General features: G+C 34.8%; 1 protein-coding gene across 1 annotated transcript; it reads right to left on the reverse strand.

Moving 5' to 3' along the window:
• Window positions 1-7500: 7500 nt before the first annotated feature.
• LOC131027754 (gibberellic acid methyltransferase 2) lies at window positions 7501-9987 on the reverse strand. The gene is made up of 3 exons (XM_057957848.2): window positions 8755-9987; window positions 8097-8378; window positions 7501-7995 (listed from the first exon to the last, which is right to left on the reverse strand). The coding sequence occupies exons 1-3, from the start codon at window positions 9286-9288 to the stop codon at window positions 7630-7632; spliced, it is 1182 nt and encodes a 393-aa protein (XP_057813831.2). The 5' UTR covers window positions 9289-9987; the 3' UTR covers window positions 7501-7629.
• Between the last annotated feature and the right edge of the window lie 13725 nt (window positions 9988-23712).

Consider the following 23712-nt stretch of genomic DNA (forward strand, 5'->3'; position numbering starts at 1 on the left):
GCATCTAAAAAGGAGATAAGGTCAGCTACACCTTATTAAGTGGTTTTAGCCCATGTTTTGTAATAGGTCATTTGACAGTTTTTTGTAATGTATCTCCTATGTGAGGTGTGTGAGATAGAGGTTGTGTGTAAGAGTCTTATAGGTATTCAGTTACCTCTGAATCTCTAATTAGTGGCAATCCTGTGAAGAGCTTGCTCTGCAAGTATATTGTAATATGTTTTGATTGCTGAATAATATATTGGGCAGCTTTTGGAGTCTGGGGTTTTTCTCTTGAATGGGTTTTCCCCACGTACATCATTGTGCTATGGTTTGAATGTCATTATATCTATTTATGTTTTTTGTAACCGTTGTAAAGATTTGTAAAATTTTTTGCATTACCCTCCTCTCAAAATTAGTGTAGGAAGTTGTTCCGCTACTTAACTTCATTACAAGTGGTATCAGAGCTTGATCACCTTTGGTTTCAGAAATGGGTTGTTGGTTTTTTTGAACTAATGTAGATTTGAGTGGGAGATTTTGCTAGAAGACACTTTTTGATCTTGTTGCAGGAATTTTTAGATGGCAAGTTCATTAGGGAAAATAGAGGTGGAGAAATTTAATGGAACGAATTTTAAGATATGGAAGCTAAATATGGAATATCTGCTAATAGATCAAGATCTATGGGAGATGTTGAAGCAAATGTCCAAAGGCCCTTAGATCCTACTATGATGGCTTAATATGATGTTATGGATAGAAAATCCAAGGGTCTAATCAGACTGTGCCTAGAAGACTCTGTTCTCATCAATGTCCATGAAGAAAACACTGCAAAGAAACTATGGGATAAGCTTGGTGAAATGTATCAAGCGAAATCTTTATTAAATCATATTTTATTGAGGAATAAATTGTATTCCTTGAAGATGGAAGAGGGGGGACGAGTTTTAGACCACCTGGAAGCATTCAATATGTTGGTGTTAAGATGAACGAAGAGGAGAAATGTTATATTTTGCTTTGTTCTTTTCCTGATTCGTGGGATTCTCTTGTTATGGCTATCGGTAGTACTTCTGTTGTTTTGAAGTCTGAAGATGTGGTGGGTGCCCTACTTGGTGAAGAGATATGAAGGAAGGTATCCCACAGTTCAAAGGAAGCCCTAACTGTTCGTGGAAGACCTAAGGAGAAAGGTAAGAAGAATGAGAAGCATGATAAGTCCAAATCGAAAGGGAGATCGAAATCTCCTGGAAAGTCCAAAGTCATTTATTGGAATTATGGTAAACCAGGTAACATCTGTAAGGACTGCAAAGAAGAAAAGAAGAAGATTGATTTTAATTCCGAGTCTGAGAAGGAAGATGGTAATGCATTCATTGCGGCTTTGGCAACTCATGCAGGTAATGATGCTTGGTTAATTAACTCAGGTGCATCTTTTCATATGACTAACAACAGAGATTGGTTTTCTGAATATGAAGAATTTAATGGAGGTAAGGTGTAGTTGGGTGATGATTCACATTTAGACATTGTTGGTCAAGGTAAAGTTAGAATAAATTTTTATGATGGTAGAATAAAAAAGATTAATGGTGTGCTACATATCCCTGGTTTAAAACAAAATCTGTTATCTGTGAGAAAAATGATAGATGCGGGTGTGTAGGTAGTCTTTTTTGAAGCAGGATGTAAGATGATTAAGGGTGATATGGTAATTGCTAGAGGTGTCAGGTTTGACAATTTGTATAAGCTAGACACATACACTGTTGAGTGTAATAGCACTTCTGTAAACAGTGAATCTATGGAAGATTTGAGGGTTTCACCTTCAACAAATGGAAATGGTTTTTGGGTACCTAAGGGTGCTCTTTCTTCTAAAGAAAATTTATCTGCAGAGAAGACTATGTTATGGCACCAGAGGCTTGGCCACATTGGAGAAAAGGGTCTAAGGACCTTGAAAAATAAAAACCTTGTTGAAGGTTTGAATGATTGTAATCTTGACTTTGATTTTTGTGAGCATTGCATTTATGGAAAACAAAACCACATTTAGTTTTACTTGAGTTCTCATAAAACTGGCGGTGTTTTGGATCTTATTCATTCTAATGTGTTTGGTCCTATAGATGTTTCTTCGATTGGAAAATCCACATATCATGTTTCATTTATTGATGATTTTAGTAGAAGGAAATGGGTATATTTTCTAAAGACTAAATCTGAAGTTTTTAATCAATTTAAAGAATTCAAAGCAATGCTTGAGTTGCAAAATGGAAAGAAAATTAAAATTTTAAGGACTGATAATGGTAGTTAATTTTTCTCTAATGATTTTGATAGAATCTATAAAGACTGTGGTATTAACAGACAAAAGACAACTCCGTATTCTCCAGAGCATAATGGAGTTGCAGAAAGAATGAATAGGACACTAATGGAGAAGGCTAGGAGTATGCTGAGTGGTGTTGGTCTAGAACAAATTTTTTGGGTTGAAGTTGTTGCCACTACTTGCTACCTAATAAACAGGTCTCCTACATCAACTCTTGTTGATAAAACACCTATGGAAGAATGGTTGGGTCACAAGACTTCATTGAGACATCTTAGAGTTTTTGGTTGCGAGGCATATGCACATGTACCAAAGGAGAAGCAGACAAAATTGGAGAACAAGGTTGTGAAATGTATCTTCATTGGGTATAATTATAATGTGAAAGGATACAAGCTTTGGGACCCTATTGCACAAACGGTACTTCACAGTAGAAGTATTATTTTTAGAGAAATTAAGTATCCTTCTGTTACATTGCAGCCAGAATAGACTAAACAAGAAGATGTGATTCAATTCCCCTAGAATAGACTAAACAAGAAGAGTTGAATTGAGACCCCTAGATAGGCAAGAAGTTTAGGAGAGCTCATCTAGCTTTGAATCTTCAAAAGAGGAGGAAGAACCTCGAACTCAGCTTGTTTGAAGGTCTACAAGACATAGACAACCACCTGAAAGGTATTCACCTGATGATTGGAGATGTATTTTTTCTTTGAATACTAATGTGGATGAACTGAAATCTGTAGAAGAGGCTTTAGGTATGAATGATGCATAATCCTAGAAGATTGCTATGGAAGAAGAAATGATAGCTTTGAAAAAGAATGATACATGGGATCTTGTACCATTGCCTGAAGGATAGAAGCCTGTTGGTTGTAAATGGGTGTTCAAGAAAAATATAGGTTCATATGGAAGCATTGAGAAGTATGAAGTGAGGTTGGTTGCGAAAGGCTACTCTCAGGTTGAGGGTGTTGATTATGGTGAGATAATTCCTCCTGTTGCAAAAATTACATCCATTAGATTTTTTCTTTCTATTGTTGCTGCTTATGATTTAGAGGTTGAGCAAATGGATGTGAAAACTGCTTTCCTTCATGGTGATTTGGAGGAGGATATTTATATGACACAGTCGGAGTACTATGTGGTGAAAGGTAAAAGTAATTTGGTCTGTAAATTAAAGAAATCCCTGTATGGCCTCAAACAGAGTCCTAGGATGTGGTACCAGAAATTTGATACATATGTGTTGAGTTTGGGATTTGAGCTTTCTAAACCAGATCATTGTGTTTATTATAAAACTGATGGTGATAATTTCCTGTACATTGCATTGTATGTTGATGATATGTTATTCATTGGTAAAAGGAAATGTATGATTTCAGAACTTAAGTCTTAACTCGTTGCTAAATTTGAAATGAAAGATCTTGGTGCAACAAAACACATTCTTGGGATGGAAATTAAAAGAGATAGAGCAAACAGAAAGCTATGGCTAGGCCAGTGTAAGTATGTAAATTTAGTGTTACATAGGTTCAACATGCAGGATTGTAGACCATTGTGTATTCTTTTTACAGTTGGAATGAAATTATCTGTTGTGGATTGTCCTACATCCCCATCGGAGATGGAAGACATGAGCAGAGTTCCTTACTAAAGTGCAGTTGGAAGTTTGTTGTATGCTATGGTCTGTACTAGACCAGACATTTCCCAAGTGGAGGGAGTTTTGTCCAGATATATGTCTAATCCTAGTAGAGTTCATTGGGATGCAATCAAAAGAGTTTTCAGATATTTGAAGGGTACCTCAGAGTATTCTTTGTGTTATCATGGTAATTTGGTTGGAGACAAGATTTCCCTTGATATTCATGGTTATGTGGATTCAGACTAGGTAGGTGATATTGATAGCAAAATATCCACCAGTGCTTATGTGTTTACTTTATTTTATGGTGCAATTAGTTGTATGAGTAAGCAACATGTTGTGGTTTCTTTGTCCACTACTGAAGCAGAGTATATGGTAGCTACTCATGCTTGTAAAGAGGCCACTTGGTTTAAGAGATTGTGCTCAGACATTGGAATAAAATAAGGAGCCGTGACAGTTTATTGTGACAGTCAGAGTGTGATCTGCCTAGCTAAGAACCCAACATTTCATGCCTGGACCAAGCACATTGACGTTCGGTATCATTTTGTCAGACATATGGTTGAAGATGGTAGGGTGAAGCTAGTTAAGGTGGAAACTTTGATTAATGTTGTAGATTCTTTAACTAAGGTTGTGAGAATAGAGAAGTTCAGATGGGGCTCGGAGTCTATGGGTCTCATGGCCCCTAGCAATTGATTCATTGTGTTGATACTCCCTTTGCTCTTGCAAGGTGTTTGACAAGTGGGAGATTTGTTGGGAAAATGGTGTCTCAACCTTGCATTTATATAAGATTACTATTTATAGTAAGTTTTCATTGTAAGTTTTCATTTGAGCATGAAATGGTGCAAAATTCTCCTTGAAGCTTTTGGTTGGCTAGATAAGCACTCTGGTAAAGTTACATCGCAAGATTACAAATAGTTTTAAAGATTAAAATTTTTCATTTTGGAGGGGTCCAATGAAAGGTTTAAATTTGATTTTGAGGACTTTAGAGGCCCCAAAATGCCTTGAAAACTGGGCGTAAATGGCGTAGCGGTTTATGAAGTAAGAGAACACTTCGCAAGGTTTCTAGCGCTTCAAACGGTTCGTCAATCAGACACACGATTCTCAAGTTATCGCCTCCAGAAGTTTGTACTCCTGAAATAGGAAATATAAAATACATCAGACACATAAATGAGTTGTAAAAGTGAGGGACACTCGACATAGGGCATCTAGAAGGGAGATAGGGTCAGCTACACCTTATTGGGTGGTTTTAGCCCATGGTTTTGTAATACCATTTGACGGTTTCTTGTATTGTATCTCCTATATATGAGGTGCGTGAGATAGAGGTTGTGTAAGAATCTTATAGCTAATTGAATATATGTTTAGTGGTAATCCTGCAATTATATTGTAATCTATTTTGATTGCCGAATAATATATTGGGCGACTTTTGGAGTGTGGGGTTTTTCTCTCGAAAGGGTTTTCCCCACGTAAATCACTGTGTTATGGTTTGAATGTTATTATATCTATTTCTAATTTCTGTAACTGTTGTAAAGATGTGTAAACTTTTTTGCATTGCTCTCCTCTCAAGATTAGTGTAGGAAGTTGTTTCGCTACTTAACTTCCTTACAGGATGTGTTACAAGAGTGAATTTAATCAAACTCAATCACATACCAACACATTAATTATGTATGAAAATTATAATAGTGCATACAATAAAGTCCTCTTGAACATGAGTCAATATGGTATGTCCTATTTAGATACATGTCAATTCATTTGTTTTGAAGATGCGTTTGCTAGAGTTTGTTGATAATTATTATTATTCTTTCATTTATGTAGGATTTGATAATAGAAAGCGAGCCTACTATGGAGCTAGTGGAGGTACCTATAATTTTGATATTTTTGTTACCCATGGGGAAGTTGATCGAAGTCCTATAAGTGGTCAAGAAGCAACATTGTTTGTAGATCTAAGTAATTACATGAATTGACAAAACATCTATTTTAGATAGGCCTTGAATGATGTGATTGCCAATATGTTTATGCAAGGAGAATTCATCGACCCTTCTTTTAGTGCATTGTTATCTAAGAAGAAATGCTACCTTTTTTGACCTCGTTATTTGCATATACGTGCCAGTTTTTCGTTGTCACTTTTTTACCGAGTTTCATTTGCAGAAGTCTTTTGGGTGCATTTATAACACACTAGCTCGTAGGAGGAAAAGATTTCAATTATGCTTTCAAATCTACACATTAATATTTTAATATAGATATTAGTATCTTAATTGAATTATTCAAAAATTTGTTTTGTAAGAAGAAAAGATAAATATGCCTTCCTATAAATAAGACTATCGAATCATATAGTATTATATTCAATTCTTTCCTCCTCATGTTGCCCAAGGCCACTCAAATAATTACACTGATCCACAAGCACATAAAGGCAACAAAGTTTGGCTTCCACGAGGAAAAACACAATCTCCTTTGTCCCATGTTCAACATAGATTTTTTAAAGATAGGTATACTAGTTTAATGAAGATTTAAGATAGCCAAACCAACTACTTATAACCCATGTAAACTATAAGATTAAAAATGTAACACTATTTATATTTCTATATTTATCTTTTTACAAATAATTGAATTACTTATACTATATATATCAGTTAATTTTATTTTTTTGATTGTAGGAATTGAATATCAAATATGACCAATGACATGATGTTGACACATCTTCTAGTACCACGTGGACTGAGAGGAGACTAAACTTTGTGCTTTACCACTAAAAGCTTCCACCAATCAAACTAGACCCCAACATCAATTATTAATCTAATTATTAATCAATAAAATAAATTAATTAAATTACCCAATCTTTTCCTTAGGAATTATTTTCTTTTCTCGAATCATGACATGTGAGTGAGGCGAAATAATTTTTCCTCTACAAATCATTAGATCATATCAAAATATCAACCTAGTTTCTAAGGTATATAATGGAAATATTAAAAAGTTGGGTCATTTGCAAGATTTAGATTCTCATAAAAGGAAGAAATGAAAGGTGATCATTAATTTAGTTACTGGATAGCGAGTGCTCCCTTGTACGGTCATATTTTAAGAGATACTTTATTTAAAAAATATAAAGAGAATGCCCAGTTTTAATTATTGCACATCAATTTTTAATATTAAATATTGCAATTCAATTCTTAATAATAAGGCTTTCCCTCGAATAGAACATCGTGTTCCCCTTCTTTGGTCAAATACATATGAATAAAAGTTGGTTTTATTGCTGTTACTGTCTGTAAGATTTTATATTGAACCAATTGAATTTTTTTTGAGTAGACTGACATTGTTTATAAAGATTCTTACTTTTTCTTTTAAAGTTGACAGATTTTTATAATTTAATTTCTTATAGATTGGTTCAAGTATGATTGTGGTAGCCCCCGTAGAAATTGCAGTGTGTTTGGTAAATTTTTTAATGAGAAGGTGATGCTGATACATGTCCTCTAGTATCATATGAGTTGAAAGAAGCTGAACTTCGTGATCACGTGCTTTACCATAAGAAACTCTTGCAGATACAACATTATTTGTAAGACAATATATAGATATATTTAAATGAGAAAATATGGATTTCAATTCTCAGACCAACATCAAACAGATTTTATTCTCACTTTTAGTATATTCAAATGCTGTGAGATCACAAAGTCTATTACAGAAATCCACTGCCAAGAATCACATAAGGTGAATTTTTGCCAGAATGAAGAATATTCACTTGCAGAAAGATCATTACAGTTATTCAAGTGATAGCCTACTTTCTGATAAGGGAGGCAACAGTGCAGGTGACAAATCTTGAAGGAGGAGAGGAATGGAGAAGGGCTGCAGCTCTCTGCTCAAACCTCTGGAAAAGCATCTCTGAACATTCAATGCCAATGTGGGCCTCAACTAGACTGCCCACAAAACTTTTAACCAGATTTGCCTTCATCTTTGCAAACATATTTGGGTTCTTCACCCAATGCTCAAATTCCTCCTCAGACATGCTTGGTACCCCTTGACATACCTCCATGGTCTCTATCTCAAAAGCACCACACTCTTCAACTGCCTTTCTCACCTCAGATGAATTTGGGAAGTACCATGGAAGATTAAATGAGTCTCTCAAATCCAAGCTGACAAACCCCTGCATATCAGCAAAAGTATATTAATCACCAGTGGAATAGAACGTTACAGAAATATGACAAATCTCCAGGAAAGAGGTGGTGAAGTAAGGTTAAGGTTTGCCTGTGTGACAAGATCATCCCATGCATCTTCAAAGTCCTGACCACAGAATTCACCTTCTACTGAAACTTGTTGTGTTGGGGGTGAACTATCTGGTCTCCCCATCAAACAAACAAACAGTATGCCTCCTGGTGCTATCTCCATTGCTCTGGACTTCATGAAAGTTGTGAGATCTTCCTGAGATTGCTTTGAGTATATATCTGCAGTGTCCTGCCTGCCTCTGTTGATCCACACATTTCCTCTGTTGTAGAAGGGTGAATCCTTATCCACAACAGCCTCAGGAACCTGCAATCAGAATCATAGTAACAGGTAGCTTTTAAAGAAACCACACCCTAAGAGAGAACCCACAGTTCACTGAGAACACTAGCTTTCCATAAAACTCTACATTATGATTTTGAAATTACATGTACCTACATGGAAGAAAACTTCAAAAAAAGAAAAAAAAGTGAGAAAGCAAATTCTTTTGTGTTAAAACTGTGTGCTTATTTGATAGACATTTTGAATCACACCAAATGATTCATCTTCAAGAAGAGGAATTATAATTCCTCGATGTGACTCAAAATGTTGATCAAATAAGCACACACAGTTTTAACGCAAAAGAATTTGCTTTCTGATTCATGGACTGTGGGAAATTGGTCCCATCTAAAGAAAAAGTGATCACCTCTGAAATCCAATGGAGGGCCATTATAGAGAAGCAGACATGAATGCTTGAGTTGGGAAAGAGGACATTGTAGAAAGACCCAGGCACCCCAGCTACAAAATATGGACAAGTAGTCTTCACCAACAGATTGAACAGCCCATTAAAGTCATTGGATGGCAAATCAGAATGGAAAACTTGGAACTGTGGCACTGTTACTTCTGATCCAATGCACAGATTTGTCAATGTTCTCATAACAAAACCCACATCTAGTATAGTATTGAGACCAGTTGCACACCCAAGATCTGCAATTCTGATTGGACCCTCCTTGGGGATTATGAGCTTCTCCATAGCTGCCTTAAACAGAGGCTGCAGTACATGGAAAACATACCTCTGTCTTGTAGAGTTCTCTGCATAACTTGCATCCCCATTGCCTGAATACATGTGGAGAGCTCCATGGAGTTCAACACAAGATTTCACACTTTTTGTCTCTGTCTCCACTCCTACTCTCAGGACTTCACTTGAATTGCTCTGATTCTCCATGTCACCATTCTCCATTGTATGTTAGGAAATCACAAGCTACAACCCAATTGGATGAATTTTCACACAAACCTGTTCTTTATAACCCTTTGTGTTTTGTGGGTTTCTTCTGAAGTGATTGAAGTTTATATATAACAGTCCCAGTGGCAAGTAGCAGAACAGTGATGAGGATAAACTGAAATTGACCCAATTCACACGTTACATTGGTTTATCTCTAGGCTTAATGGGGACCGCATTTGGACACATAACTGATTAAAATATGGACATGACTCTCTACGCCAACATTAACAGAATTTTGATTCCAATACTGGGAATATGATTCCAAACAGGCATTAAAAAATATGGGTAAAAGGATTCCACACATTGGATAAACATCACAACAAAAAATATGAAGGTCAATTAACAAGACCCAAAACAGCCATTACTTATATACATTCCAGGCTTCCTCTGTGTTATCATACAGAAGTTTTCAAATTAATGAAAGAAAATAATGCTCTCTCGGCGTGTAGAGAAGAAAATGGGCTTGACTGATACTAAAAACAGCCCTTCCCTAGATTTTAGGGATCAATACACCAGTTGTTTTATTCCTTTGATAGATTTATAGGCGTGGGTTGGGAAGAATATACAAAAACAGATTGAATACACGTCTATAAGAGAAATTTTTATCCAATAAATTTGATTTTTAACATAACCAGTATGAAATAAGGGATTGAAAACTATGGCTGCAATCACAGGAAGACTCAGTCAACACAACCCTATCTAGAGAATAATGGGTTATTCCCTTTAAAACCTAGGTAGGTTGGATAATAGTAGGTTATTCATTATCTTGATTTTGTAGTTTTGAGTCAAATTCATTGACTCATGTTTTATGAGAATGGTTCACAAGAACCCATCTTTCAATGAATGGTACAATAAGCACTTATTGCATGTAGGTGATGCTCACACATGGGAAGCATTGGTCCTTCGGAGGAGATCACCTATCTTAGTGCTACTCCAACTCAAGCACACTTAACCATGGGGTTTCCTCCAAAATGAAGCTCACTTGACTTGCTAGCCCATTTACCACCTTGCAATTGGCATGCCTTATGAACTATTCATTATAGAGCCCCTTAAGCTCATTAGTTGATAAATAGGAGATATTTTCCACAAGTCGTCAAATTATGATATTGCTATCACAATTCAAGTGTGTATGGTGGCAATATCATTATTTTATTTTTTATTTTTTTTGGTGTGGTGATAATTAGTTGATAAATAGGAGATATTTTCCACAAGTCGTCAAATTATGATATTGCTATCACAATTCAAGTGTGTATGGTGGCAATATCATTTTTTTTTTTTGGTGATAAATGATATTATCTCATGTGAAGTTAGGCTTATTCACTTAATATTTTTTTAGTATTGTAAATCTCGTGTTATTATGTTTATGAAGAACTATGTTGATCATCAAATGAAAACAATTTATGTGAAGGCTTCATATGTATCTATGATTGTAATCCTATTTGTGTGGTGATTTAAGGTGTCTCAACCTTAACAGATTTTTAATATTTGTTTTTAATCTTATTTATTTATTGTATCATAGTATATTTTATTATTGCTTAAATTAGCCTTACATGAGAATGGGCCACTAGAATTTGATGTGGCATATTTGCTGAGTGTTGATGCTGTGTAAGATGTGTTATAAGTTGTCATTAAGTTGGCTGCATATAGCAAATTTGAAGCACCATATTATGAGGTATTCAATGACAAATGTTTATGATGCATAGGAATTTGTAAGAGGGGAGTTACTTTGGAAGATTGAGTACATGTAGCTTTATATTCACTAGTGAAAGTCAAAATTTTGGGTGCCCATGTTTGATGAAATATTATGATGGATTATGCTAGTTATACGAGGTAATTTTGATTTACTATTTTTAAGTAGATTATGGAATCCTCCTTGGTGGGTGTTGGAATTGGAGTTCTACTTAGGTGCCACACCACCAAGTGGATTTATTACATTATTTTGTAAAATCATTGTTGATTTTTAGGTTGCTCATTTATAAATTGGGAGTTGAAGTTTTAGTATTAATGTATGAATTTTTAGGTACTAGAATGTTATTGAAATTAATCCAAAATTGTATGTTGATGATACTTCTATGCAAACTTTATTTGTAAGTGTATTGTAATATCATTGTAGATTTGAATAATATATTTTTGGAGTGGGTTTATTCTCATGAAAGGGTTTTATCCACGTAAAAGTGGTGTAATATGTTCTATTGATTATGTTGTTATATGTTCTTTTGCATATATTTATAGAATTGCTTTGATCGAATTTCAAATGATTTCAACACACTTCTCTCGAGTTTAGTCTAGAGAGTTGATTTTGCTCTCTTACTTCCTTACAAGAGGTATTAAATCTTAATCAATATTGGTTTCAATTATTCCAAGTAACATTTTTTAAACTAATCTAGTTTATACTGAAAGCTTGTAGAAATGTGTAATTTGTGATCTTATTGCAAGAAATATAGATGAGAAGCACAACATGGAGGATAAAAGGTTGAAATTTTTTTGGATGCAAACTTTGATTCCTAGATGTAAACATCTAAAAGTGGCTATTGCATTTTTCATCTTGTCATTTCATCATGATCTCATCAATTCTTCTATTCATATTAATTACATAGTTTTTCATCTAATTAAATAAAATTTAACTAACATCTCTATCCAACATTCATTAATAATTTTGTTATTTAATTAATTCATCTTTTGGTCTACCATCTTTTGAAAAATATTGTACTTTTCTTTTCTTTTGGAGCTCATGATGGCACATATGAGGTGTAGGATAGCTAGAAGCTTGAAATGACAAAAAATATTCACTTGATATTTTTAGTAAGTCGGCCTATTTGGATTCATATGGACATGAAAATTGACCCCAAGGAGAAAAATTGAAAAATAAAATGATTGGTCAAAGAATCATCTTAATGTCCTCTATCGTTTGAAAGACATTAAAGTTTTTTTTCCTTAGAAGTTTCAAACTCAAATATGAGGACCTTAGAAGCCTTGGAAAAGGTTGAAATCCAAACAAATAGATCTTTAGATGTATTTGACATTGTAGATCTCTTCGTGAACTTTCCAAAAATATGTTATAATAGCAAATCAAACGCCTAAGTCAAAAGGTATGGCTCCCAGACTCAAGTTTCAATGAAATTCCACCTAGGCGAGAAAAATGAACCAATGGACTGTTGGGCACCAAGAAGAATAAAAGTTACACTTTGTAGAACATTTTAAGACGATTATTTATTCTAAATAAAGGAGTAAACGAAGGTTACAATACACAGTTCCAGTCTTGTGAATTGTAGCTCTAGCTTGTAGATTTATGTGATAAGAAAACTCATGTGGCTAAAGCATATTATTTTCTAAATGTTGTAATTCATTTCCTTGAGATATTTAAGGCGTTTGATTCTTTCTTGCATTTTCTATTTATTTATCTAATGTTGTTGTGTGTTTGGGTTTGTAAGGGGAGTACCTTTCATCACATTATCAAGCTATCATACTATCATTGTGCTATCATGGTTATGTTACTTTGGAGAGTAGCCCATATTTCAAGAATTCAAGCAAATATTAAAAAAAAAATGGAGCATTCTAGGGTCTTTCCATGATATTATTGTTTATCATTTGATTTAATGCATAAATATTAGGCTTTATAGAGTGAGCATGTGTGTATTTGGTACTTGCATTGCATTATTTCATGTTATTTTAATTAAAGTTTTCATCCTTTATATCCTAGCATAGTCAATGGTGTGATCCATGTTCCTGATTTAAATAATATTTTTGCAAGAAATTTGGTTTATGAGAATTTAGTGGTAGATTAACACATTCGATTATTATGTGGCGCATTTCAGCTAACATTTGGCACATTTTAACTAACTTTTGATGCAATTGAGTCAAAAAATAATGTAACTTGTATATGTGTGAATGTGGGTGTGCATGTACACACACACACATCTATGTATGTATGTATGTATGTATGTATGTATGTGTGTATGTATGTATGTATGTATGCACATATATATACATATGTATTTATGTATAGATGTGTATATATACACTCATATATGTATATATACATCTAGACATATATATGTATGTTCTTGGTCTTTCTATGTACAACTTGTGCTCTTGTAATGGAATTCCAATAATGATATTAGCAGTTGAGACATTTTGACTATCGAGGTCTCTTCAACTAGTTGACTTGGAGCCTTTTCTTTTAGTACTAATGCCTTTTGTTTCTTTTTGTATATCTTTCATGTGACTTTTGTTTTGTCTTTGTTTCTCTTTTGTATTTTTTTGTGTGTCCTTACATATGATTTTATGAGTTAAGATCCTATTCTTGGGGGCTTGTTCCCTGAAATATAGTGTTGTCTTATCTCTTTGTAATTTTGCTCCCAGTTGCTCATATCTCTCTCTTTCTCATTTTGCTACTTTATTGTGACTCTCTTTCTCATTTTGATACTTTATTGTGAGTATGCACATAGGCTCATACTCATCCTAAAGTGGGGGCTAAATGTAGCATCATATATTGGAACCTTATACATTTTACACCACTTTTTGTGTCCTTTCTTCAGCGTATCCCATCATAGCCCTCTCCTAGGTCCATTTCTAGCCTTTTTACTTCAATACTAACGTCATATTTCTGCACGAAAAACTAAACATGTGCCTTGGGCCATGAACTCTCATCCCCAACTTGTTTTCCCTAATTTTGGATAGGGGCACTTAGGGTGTCCTGGTCTAGGACACGGGCACTCGAGGCAACCTGGTCCTCCTTAAATATGACCTATTTTGGATATGTCAATACACTTCCCCTTCTCGATAAATTCAGATCTCGGTGTCTCAATTTGTTCATTGGATGTTGGCCTAATCGGTAAATTACCTTGGAAACCCTATATAAGAGCATCCTTTTGATTCATTTTCATAATCCACAACTCAAAAGTCATCAAGCATCCATATTCGAGAATTCAAGACATTATTTCATCCCACCATATTCTTCCAATGTTTTCAACATCATGGGGCCACAAATTACATTAATCTTCATGCAAGCATGTGTTTGTGTTTGAGTAATTCATGTTTCATCATGTTATTACATAAACAATTGTGATTACGTTCAAAGAGAATTGCATCATCAACCTTCATCAATTGCAATAGATCTGAGGTATATCATTTAGCATTTACTTCAATATTTCCATTTATAATTTTAATTCAATTCAAGGTTAATTCCAAACCTAGGGTTTAACCTAAGAAAACTCCTATCAACAACACACAATCTGAAGCAGTCATCAGTGAGGAGGGACCTCAAAGGGATCAATCTGGACCAGTCAGCAATAGTAAACACAACCAAAACACATAGATATGATGGAGGCAATGCAGGACAGATAGTTTTATTCCATGAAATTTGATTACACCCAACCAGTAACAACCAGGTTACAACATACCGACACATAGGCTTGGTAGAATAGGTCACAATCGGGACCTTGAATAGAAAGATCTATCTTCTACGCACGGTCTATCTATCAGATACTCTGATTGATTCTAATTGATTACATTCTAAAGTATGATTACAAATATATATATCAATCCAAAGGATCTAGTCATCCCAAAAGGGATCAAGAACAAGACCTAACGTGCAAAATAAACAAGGCCGACCTCTGCCAAGAGATTCCTTCGGAAAATCCAAAGGATGAAACGTAGATCATGGGAAAAGGTCGGCCACATGCCAAAGAACATTGAAATCAACACCCAAGGCTCCGCAAACTTCGAAATGGGTTCCAGTAGATCACTAGAATAGGTCTCAGGCAACCGGTAACAAAGGAACAACCGATAACAAGAAAATGACATGGAAACTAATAGTGATATCTTGTCGAAAAGTTATCCAAATGTGATATGGTCTGAAAGAAAGAAATATGAACAAGTCTTCAAGTAGAATCCAACTCCATAGGATCCGGTGAGCCAAAACCAGGACACACAAAAAGGAAAATTGAAACTGAAAACATAAAACAAAACAAAAAGGAAAAAAATGTTTTTGGTTGATGCAAGATTGCTGTGAACTGGGGATGTTCCTGCATCAGACATCCAAGGTTAATGAAAAAGTGAGCCTCTCACTTTGCTGGGGTGAGAGGGAAACGAAGGCAGTCTGCCTCTGCCTGAGAAATCCAAGATGAATCTTCAACTGGTATGTCCTTCCACTTCACAAGATATTCTTTGTATTGACTGTTTCGGGTACTACGCCCAATCCTACTACCTAAAATCTCTTCAATTTGGTCCGATTCCTTCCGGGGCAATTGTTTCTCAAGGTTTACAACACTGTCCTTACTGAATTCTGGCTCATGGTACTCATGAAGATCTACAATGTTGAATGTAGGTGAAATACATAGACTATCCGGTAGCTCCACTTCATATGCATTTCCAGAACTGAACTTCCTCAAAATCTTATAGGGTCCAAACTTCTTCATCTGCAACTTATTATAAGTTCCAACCGGGAATCTCTCTTTTCTGAGATATACCATCACTTCATCACCAACTTCAAATTCCTTATGTCTCCTCTTCTCATCTGCCTTCTCCTTATATTTGTTTTTCATGTCTTCCAAATGTTGTTTAACCTGAATATGCAATGCTGCCATGTGATCTGCAAAATCTTCTGCTTCTGAACTCTTCTGGTCTTCATTGCTAACGTCTCCCAATTCTGATATTCCTCTAGGATGCACTTTGGTAACAATCTCAAAAGGTGTTTTTCCAGTACTTCTATTCACTGAATTGTTGTAGGCAAACTCTGCTTGTGTAAGGATCAAATCCCAACTTTCGGTTTTATCTCCCACTAAACATCTCAACAAATATCCTAAACTCCAATTAACAACCTTTGTTTGTCCATCAGTTTGTGGATGAAAAGTAGAACTGAACTTTAAATCTGTCTTCATCTTCCTCCAAAGTGTTCTCCAAAAATAACTAGCAAACTTAGTGTCTCTGTCTAAAACTATGCTCTTAGGTAATCCATGCAATCTTACCACTTCCTTGAAAAATAGGTCTGCTACATGTAATGCATATGATTTCTTCTTACAAGGTATGAAATGAGCCATCTTCAAAAATCTATCCACTACCACAAGTATAGAATCATTCCCTCTTGGTGTCTTAGGCAATCCAAGTACAAATTCCATGCTTATATCCTCCCAAGGTCTTACCGGAACTGTAAAAGGTTTATACAATCCCACATTTTGACTACTACCTTTTGCAACTTGACAAACTCTACAACTCTGCACATATCTCTTAACATCCTTATGAATATGGGGCCAAAAGTACTGCTCACTCACCAATGCAACTATTTTGTCAATGCCAAAATGTCCAGCTAGTTGTAAAGACGCAAATTATCCTATATCTAAATAAGACATAATATACTCTTTATTCATAAATAAACTCATAAATCAGATAATAAGTCTATTTCATTCAAAAATTTAATCCAAGCTTGTTAAATTGAAAAAAACAATAATAGATTTCAATAGAAGATAAGGAAATTTGCATAAACAATGGAATGTATAAATATCTCATCATATATCTTTATACCATGTTTAGGCTTTTTATTTCCATAAGTATAATCAAAACATGAAAAGAAAGAGAGAGTGTCTGTTGATCTCCAATCTGAGTCGCTTCAATTCAGTACTTCAAATGAAGACAAGAACAAGAATCAGGCGCTTTTTCTGCCCAACCTTGAAGCTTACGCTTCCTCGGAATTATTGGTCAATCAAGAATACTCGACCCTACACGAATTGCTTAGCAAAATAATTCGAAAGACAAGATGGAATCTAGTGCATGCTTAGATGATACATGCATTTTCATTTTTCTAATTCTAATAATAAACAAGCAAGATCAATCAAGGATATGGTAAAGAGTATAAATAAAATAACTCCATCTATTTCAATGGTTTATTCAATTGGTTTACTCGGTCGAGTATAATGCCATGCATAGCAAAAATAGATAGTTTGGAAAAGTAAACTATTCTCTCTAGGATTCCATATTCAGCACCCATCCCAGAAGGTAACTTTCCCCATACACAAGCCTATCTAGCTGGGTTCATATAAATCAAGAATACAATTTCTTAAAGAAACAATCTTTTTCTCTAATAGAATTAACAACATTCCTATTACTTTCATTCATAAATAAAACATTCTTTCATGGAAGTTTATTCACACATATTTGAAAACAATCTTTCATTGATTAACTATCACACAAATTTGAGAAGAAAACATAATTTTATTTCTAAATCAAAAAGTAAATCAATTAAATTTAAAATGAAAGAAGGTGTAGCGCAAGTATGAATCTTTTCATATAAATGAGTTATATTGAGTACACATTCTTTAAAACATTAAATATTGTAACCCATAAGCACTAAATACCATTCTTTAACAATTAATCATGCATTTCATAGTTATTTCATCCCATGTACCTCATAATGTATTCCCCTCTATGTCTATTCAAAAGAATATTAAAATAAATTTAATCTAATCATGGAAAGTCTTAATCAAATCCCATTCTACTAACCATTGCACTATTTTAGGACTTTCTCACTATCATTTCTAAATGCATATAGACCAAAAATGGAAGTAGATCCTACCTCCTTATGCTTTGATACTGGCTTGAGGTGAAGATCTCGCTTTCCTCCTCTATATCTACCTACTCCTCCCTTGGATGATGGTTCACAATACTCTGTCGATTCTTCCACTATTCCTCTCCTCTATTTCCTCTCTATTCTTTTGTCTATCTCTTCTCTATAATTCCCTCTCTAATCTCTCTTGTTGATCTTCTATGTTCTACCTTTCTGATCCTCTTCCTATCTTGATCTATGTGTATTCTCTCAAAACTTTGCTACTACTTATACTATTTTACCTCTACATTAGTTGCTACATCTATGGCTTAGACCTAGCCATGACTTCGACACCTTAGTGATACACTAAATGTTCCCTTAGATTAAGAACTCAACTTGTTGCATATTTGGCAATCAAACTAGCTTCTATGGCTGACAGGTCTCTCACTCATCTCCTCCACATCTGTTCCTTTCCTACACTTAGCAAGAGTTTGGTTTAACCGACTATGCATGATAGATAGTCACTGATCTTCCTACCTCTCATCTAACTGCCCTGTTGACACATCTATGGTTTCTTGGATCCTGAATGTTGTTCTTTACAGTCATGGTGAGCTGAGTCGATCTCCTCTCACCATGGATCGTGGAGAAGTTTGTCAACTTCACAGCGATCACCGTGGAGACAAGGAGTTAACTGCAGTCTTTTCTTGCAGAGAACACTACGTGCCAAATCGACTACTGCCACCGTGAGATAGGGAAGTTAATTGCAGGTTTAATATGCCAAGGCACTACGTGCCAAGTCGCCTTCCCCCCCAAAATTCATGTGCCACAAATGTGGAGGGAATTGACTGCAGATTTTGTTAAGTCGACTATCGACTTCTAACAGTCGACTTACCCGCCACCTTTTACTATTCAACGCATAAGCATTAATATATACTATTCAAAACATAAACAATAATATATTTAATAATACATACATTGCATTTAATTATTAAATGTTAAATAAAAAGAAAACCTAATTAAAACATTTAAGATATTTAATAAATTAATTATATATATATATATAAGGTCCGATTTCTATTGTAAAAAGGATTAAATATGATAATATATATTCATGCACACTAATAAATCTATCATTTCGAATTGACAAGAGTATTTTAATAACTTTTGTCGTGCCTGTGAAGTATGATACATGCAGTTGCAACACAAACACTCAATAGACCATTACAAGCATGGTTAGAAAATAAGAAACAAGTCAAAGATGAGCCATGACAAAGCGATCTATCGCCTCCTAAGAGATGCGATTATGGAATTTCTCTCAGATCTGGATAAGCAATCCTAGTGACTTGACTACACATAGATGGAGGATTTGAAATGATAATGATATGCAAAGATGAGATTGATTAAGCTAGATTGATCCAAGAAACTAATTAAGCTAAGGATATGCATGATTAAGCTACATGATTCAACAATTATGCTAGAAAATGATCAAATTAAGCTAAATCTAAGATGCAATTGCCTATAATAACAATGCTCAAATGAGATGCTAGAATGGATATGCCTATAGTAACAATGCCTAAATTGATAATGAGATGGGATCCTTTGTGCTCCAAAATGGGATATTTATAGGATTTCCAAGGCCAGGGGTGAGGTGGCTCTTTCAACAGTCAAGATTGAGTCTAAAGATATCAAGGGTGAAATTGGAGGAGGTTGGAGGAAGGGACACTTGTCATCTCTGTGGTGACAAGTGTCAAGGAGCCTTGCTCATGAGAGGGCAAGTGTCCAAGAAAGGAGACATGTGGCCAAAGTGCCATGTGTCTCAAAGAGAGAATATCGACATCATAGGAGGTTAGGATAAGGAGGTTAGAATGTGCAAGATAGGATAGGGTTAGGCAAACCCAAGGTTAGGTGGAATGGGTTAGGTTAAAGGGATGGTTAGGCTAGGTGGTTAGAAGTTAGGAGGCATGTGGGTAATTTGAATTTAAAAATTCAAATAATAGGAAAAGACTAATTAATTTTCAACAACTCATAAATTGATTTTTTTTAATTAATTAGGGGATTAGAAGAATTGATTGAAATGGGGGGAGGATTAATTAATTTGAATTAATTAATCAAAGGGGACTATTAAAATGAACCTATTGAATAAATCCTTAGATTTATTAATAAGTAGATGAAAGGGAAAATTTAATCAATTTCTAATGAATTCAATTAAATTAGGAAGGGGGATTAATTAAATAATTGCTTATTTAATTAATTATTTTCAGACCATTTTTAGGTGTATACAACTTTAAAATACAACATAAATGATAAAACAATTATCGAAATTTCATGCATACAAACTCCATATAATTGTAAACACATCAATCATAAATAAAATTATATTTGTATTCTCTTATGCTAGAACACTAAACCATCTTTAATAAGAATGTTAAGTCGATATGTTCATAACTCTAAATATCCATCTAATTTTCACTTTTATAGACGAAATCAATGTAACGACTACCAATTAATCAAATCATTTTATTCAAAATAATGCATCGACGGAGTCACAAATGCACAAACAAGCTTTTCTATTGTGGTGTGTGAGATTCCTCTAGTCTACTGAAGTCATAAGCTAAAATAACTCTACCTGAGTCCTATTCTTGCCTTCATTTTTGTTCACATGTTCCTGCATTACTTGCACTCAATAATTCATCATTAATGACGATCCTCAATAAAGATAATACTAGCCATCTAATTGCATATTGTATGAGTAAAGTACACAAATCATTTCTTATCATTTACATACAAACTACATTATCATCGAAATAAATGTTCATATTCATTCCAATTTCTATTCATAATATTAAGCCTGCATTATTTTCCTAATAACATATTATTGAAAATACGGTTCGTGACATCCTTCCCCTCTTGAAAGAGACATTGTCTCGATGTCTTATTATCTACCAATAAGCACATAGAAATTCTATCTCATAAAATGTTAACCATACATCAAGTTCAAATATAAATAATAACAATAGCATACATGCTATCCAAGTTCACACCATAAAATCAAAATCATTGTTTTCCAAGGTATCTCATATGATAAGCAACTACTTTTCGAAGAAAGAAAATGAGGAAAATGATGGTCAATCATCTCAGCATCCTCCCATGTAGCACTATCCTTAGAATATTGGTCCCACTGGACCTTATACTGAGTGAAATCTCTGCTATGTAGCTTCATGCTATGCTAATCTAGGATTCAGATGGGCTCCACTAGCACCACCCCAGGATCCTGTACTTGTAAATATCACCAATGAATAATATGAGATGCATCAACATGATAAGGTTTCAACAAAGAAACATGAAACACATAATGGATTCGAGCTAGAGCAGGTGGTAAATCTAATATATAAGCAACCAGATTAATAACTTCCAGCACATCAAAGGGTCCCACATATCTTGGTGCCAACTTTGATGATTTTTCAAACAAGATAGAGCTCTTATGAGGTTTGACTCTCAAGAAGACTTTATCTCCTGCAACAAATTGTCTAAAAGTCCTATTTTTGTTAGCATAACTCTTTTGTCTGTTAGTTGTCTCCTTCAACCTACTCTTGATCAACATCATTTGCTCATCCATTTCCTTAAGTAAATCAAGAATAATGATGATCCTATTTTCCAGTCTATCCCAAGTGATAGGTGTGTGACACTTTCTCCCATAGAGTGCTTCAAAAGGTACCATTCCTAAAGATGCATGAAAAGAGTTGTTATATGAAAATTCAACCAAAGGCAAATACTCCTCCCACTTGTACTGCTGATACATGCAATACATTCGTAAAAGATCTTCCACAACCTGATTAACCCTTTATGTTTGGCCATCCGTCTGAGGATGATATGTTGAACTAAAATTCAGTCTGGTTCCCAATGCTACATTTAATGTTGTCAAAAATCTAGAAGTCATCCAGGTATCCTTATCTAAAACTATGGTCTCTGGTGCACCATGCAACCGAAATATTTCTTGTAAAAATTTCTTGGCAATAATAAATGATCCATCCTTGAGATTCCCAGGTATGAAATGTGCAACTTTTGTCAACTTATCCACCACTATGAAGATAGTGTCGTGCTTATTTTTACTCATTGGTAATCCTTGGATAAAATCCATATTGATTACTTGCCACTTGTACTCTAGTATAACATGTTGAAATAAAAGTCCCGCTGGATGAATATGCTCAGCTTTCACTCGCTGACATTCCAAAAATTGTGCCACATACTCAATCACCTCCTTTATGAGTTTAGGCCAAAAATACAAAGATCTCAGGTCAGCTACCATCTTTGTTACTCTAGGGTGTCCTGAATAAGGTGTATTGTGCACCTCATGTAATATTAACTTTCTCAACTCCCCCCCTTCAAGAATGTACATTCTTCCTTGGTACCTTAAAATACCATCAGGTTCCAACTCATATCCATCATAGCAATGATTTGAAGAATCTTCCCCCAAGGCTTTCTTAACCCTTAGGTAATGCTCATCTTTTGAAAGATTCTGCAACACTTGTTGCTTCAAATTTTTTCTTTTAGTAACCATAGTAGATATATGTCTTCTTCTGCTAAGAGCATCTACTACCCTATTTTCCTTCCCTTTGATATATTCAATACCAAAATCATATTCACTTAGGAATTCAAGCCAGAACCTCTGTCTCACATTAAGGTTAGGTTGTGTACAGATATACTTTAGTCCTAAATGATATATTTTTAGCTCAAAAGGCTTCCCTAAAAGGTAATGCCTCCATATTTGTAATGCATGAACAATAGATAGAAGCTCTAAGTCATGTGGTGCATAATTCAATTCATATTGCTTTAGCTTCCTTGATTCAAATGCAACCAGCTTTCCCTCCCGCATTAACACTGCTCCCACACCTTCACCTGAGGCATCTGTAATTACTATAAAATGTCCATTGGGATCTAGTATAATGTCCATTGGGATCTGGTATAGTTAAGACTGGTGTTGTTGTCAATTTATGCTTCAAGAGATGAAATGACTCTTCACACTTCTCAGTCCATTCAAACCTTTTTTCCTTTTTTTGAAGTGAAGTAATAGGTGTTGCTATCCTAGAAAATCCTTCCACATACTTTCTATAATATCTTGCAAGTCCCATAAAACTTTGGATTTCAGAAACATTCTGAGGTTGGCCCATCCACTATTGCTTCTATCTTTGCAAGATCAACTGAAATTCCTTCAGTAGTTACAACATGACCTAAGTAACGCACCTTTTTCCTGAAAGAAAGCACACTTAGAAAATTTCCCATAAAGCTTGCGATCTCTCAACCACTGCACGACTATCGTTAAGTGCTCCTTATGTTCTTATTCATTCTTAGAATAGATCAAAATGTCATCAATGAAGATTAGAACAAAATCATCCAGGTATTCTCTAAAAATATTGTTCATGAGGTTCATGAATGTTGCTGGGGCATTGGTTAAACCAAAAGGTACAACTTTGAATTCATAGTGTCCATACCTTGTTTAGAATACAATCTTAGGAATATCCTCATCCTTAATCCTTAACTGATGGTATCCTAATTGAAGATCAATCTTGGAAAATACCGTTGCACCCTTCATTTGGTCAAATAATTCATCTATCCTTGGCAAAGGATATCTATTCTTGATAGTCACCTTGTTCAACATCCTATAATCTATTCATAACCTTAAATTACCATCCTTCTTCTTTACGAAGATCACTGGTACATCCCATGGGGATACACTAGGTCTAATAAAACCTTGTCTAAGCAATTCTTGTAATTGAGCCTTAAGCTCATACAATTCTGTTGTTGTCATTCTATATGGAGCCTTAGATTGTGGCTCTGTTCCCGGT

Source organism: Cryptomeria japonica, chromosome 1, assembly GCF_030272615.1.
Source record: "Cryptomeria japonica chromosome 1, Sugi_1.0, whole genome shotgun sequence".
In the NCBI taxonomy this organism is placed as follows: Eukaryota; Viridiplantae; Streptophyta; class Pinopsida; order Cupressales; family Cupressaceae; genus Cryptomeria; species Cryptomeria japonica.

Coding starts and splice junctions, on each gene's coding strand:
- LOC131027754 (XM_057957848.2), bottom strand. CDS start 9,288: ATGGAGAATGGTGACATGGAGAATCAGAGCAATTCAAGTGAAGTCCTG. Junction 8,379..8,754: donor CCCTCCATTGGATTTCAGAG/GTGATCACTTTT, acceptor TTCTGATTGCAG/GTTCCTGAGGCTGTTGTGGA. Junction 7,996..8,096: donor GGGATGATCTTGTCACACAG/GCAAACCTTAAC, acceptor GCTGATATGCAG/GGGTTTGTCAGCTTGGATTT.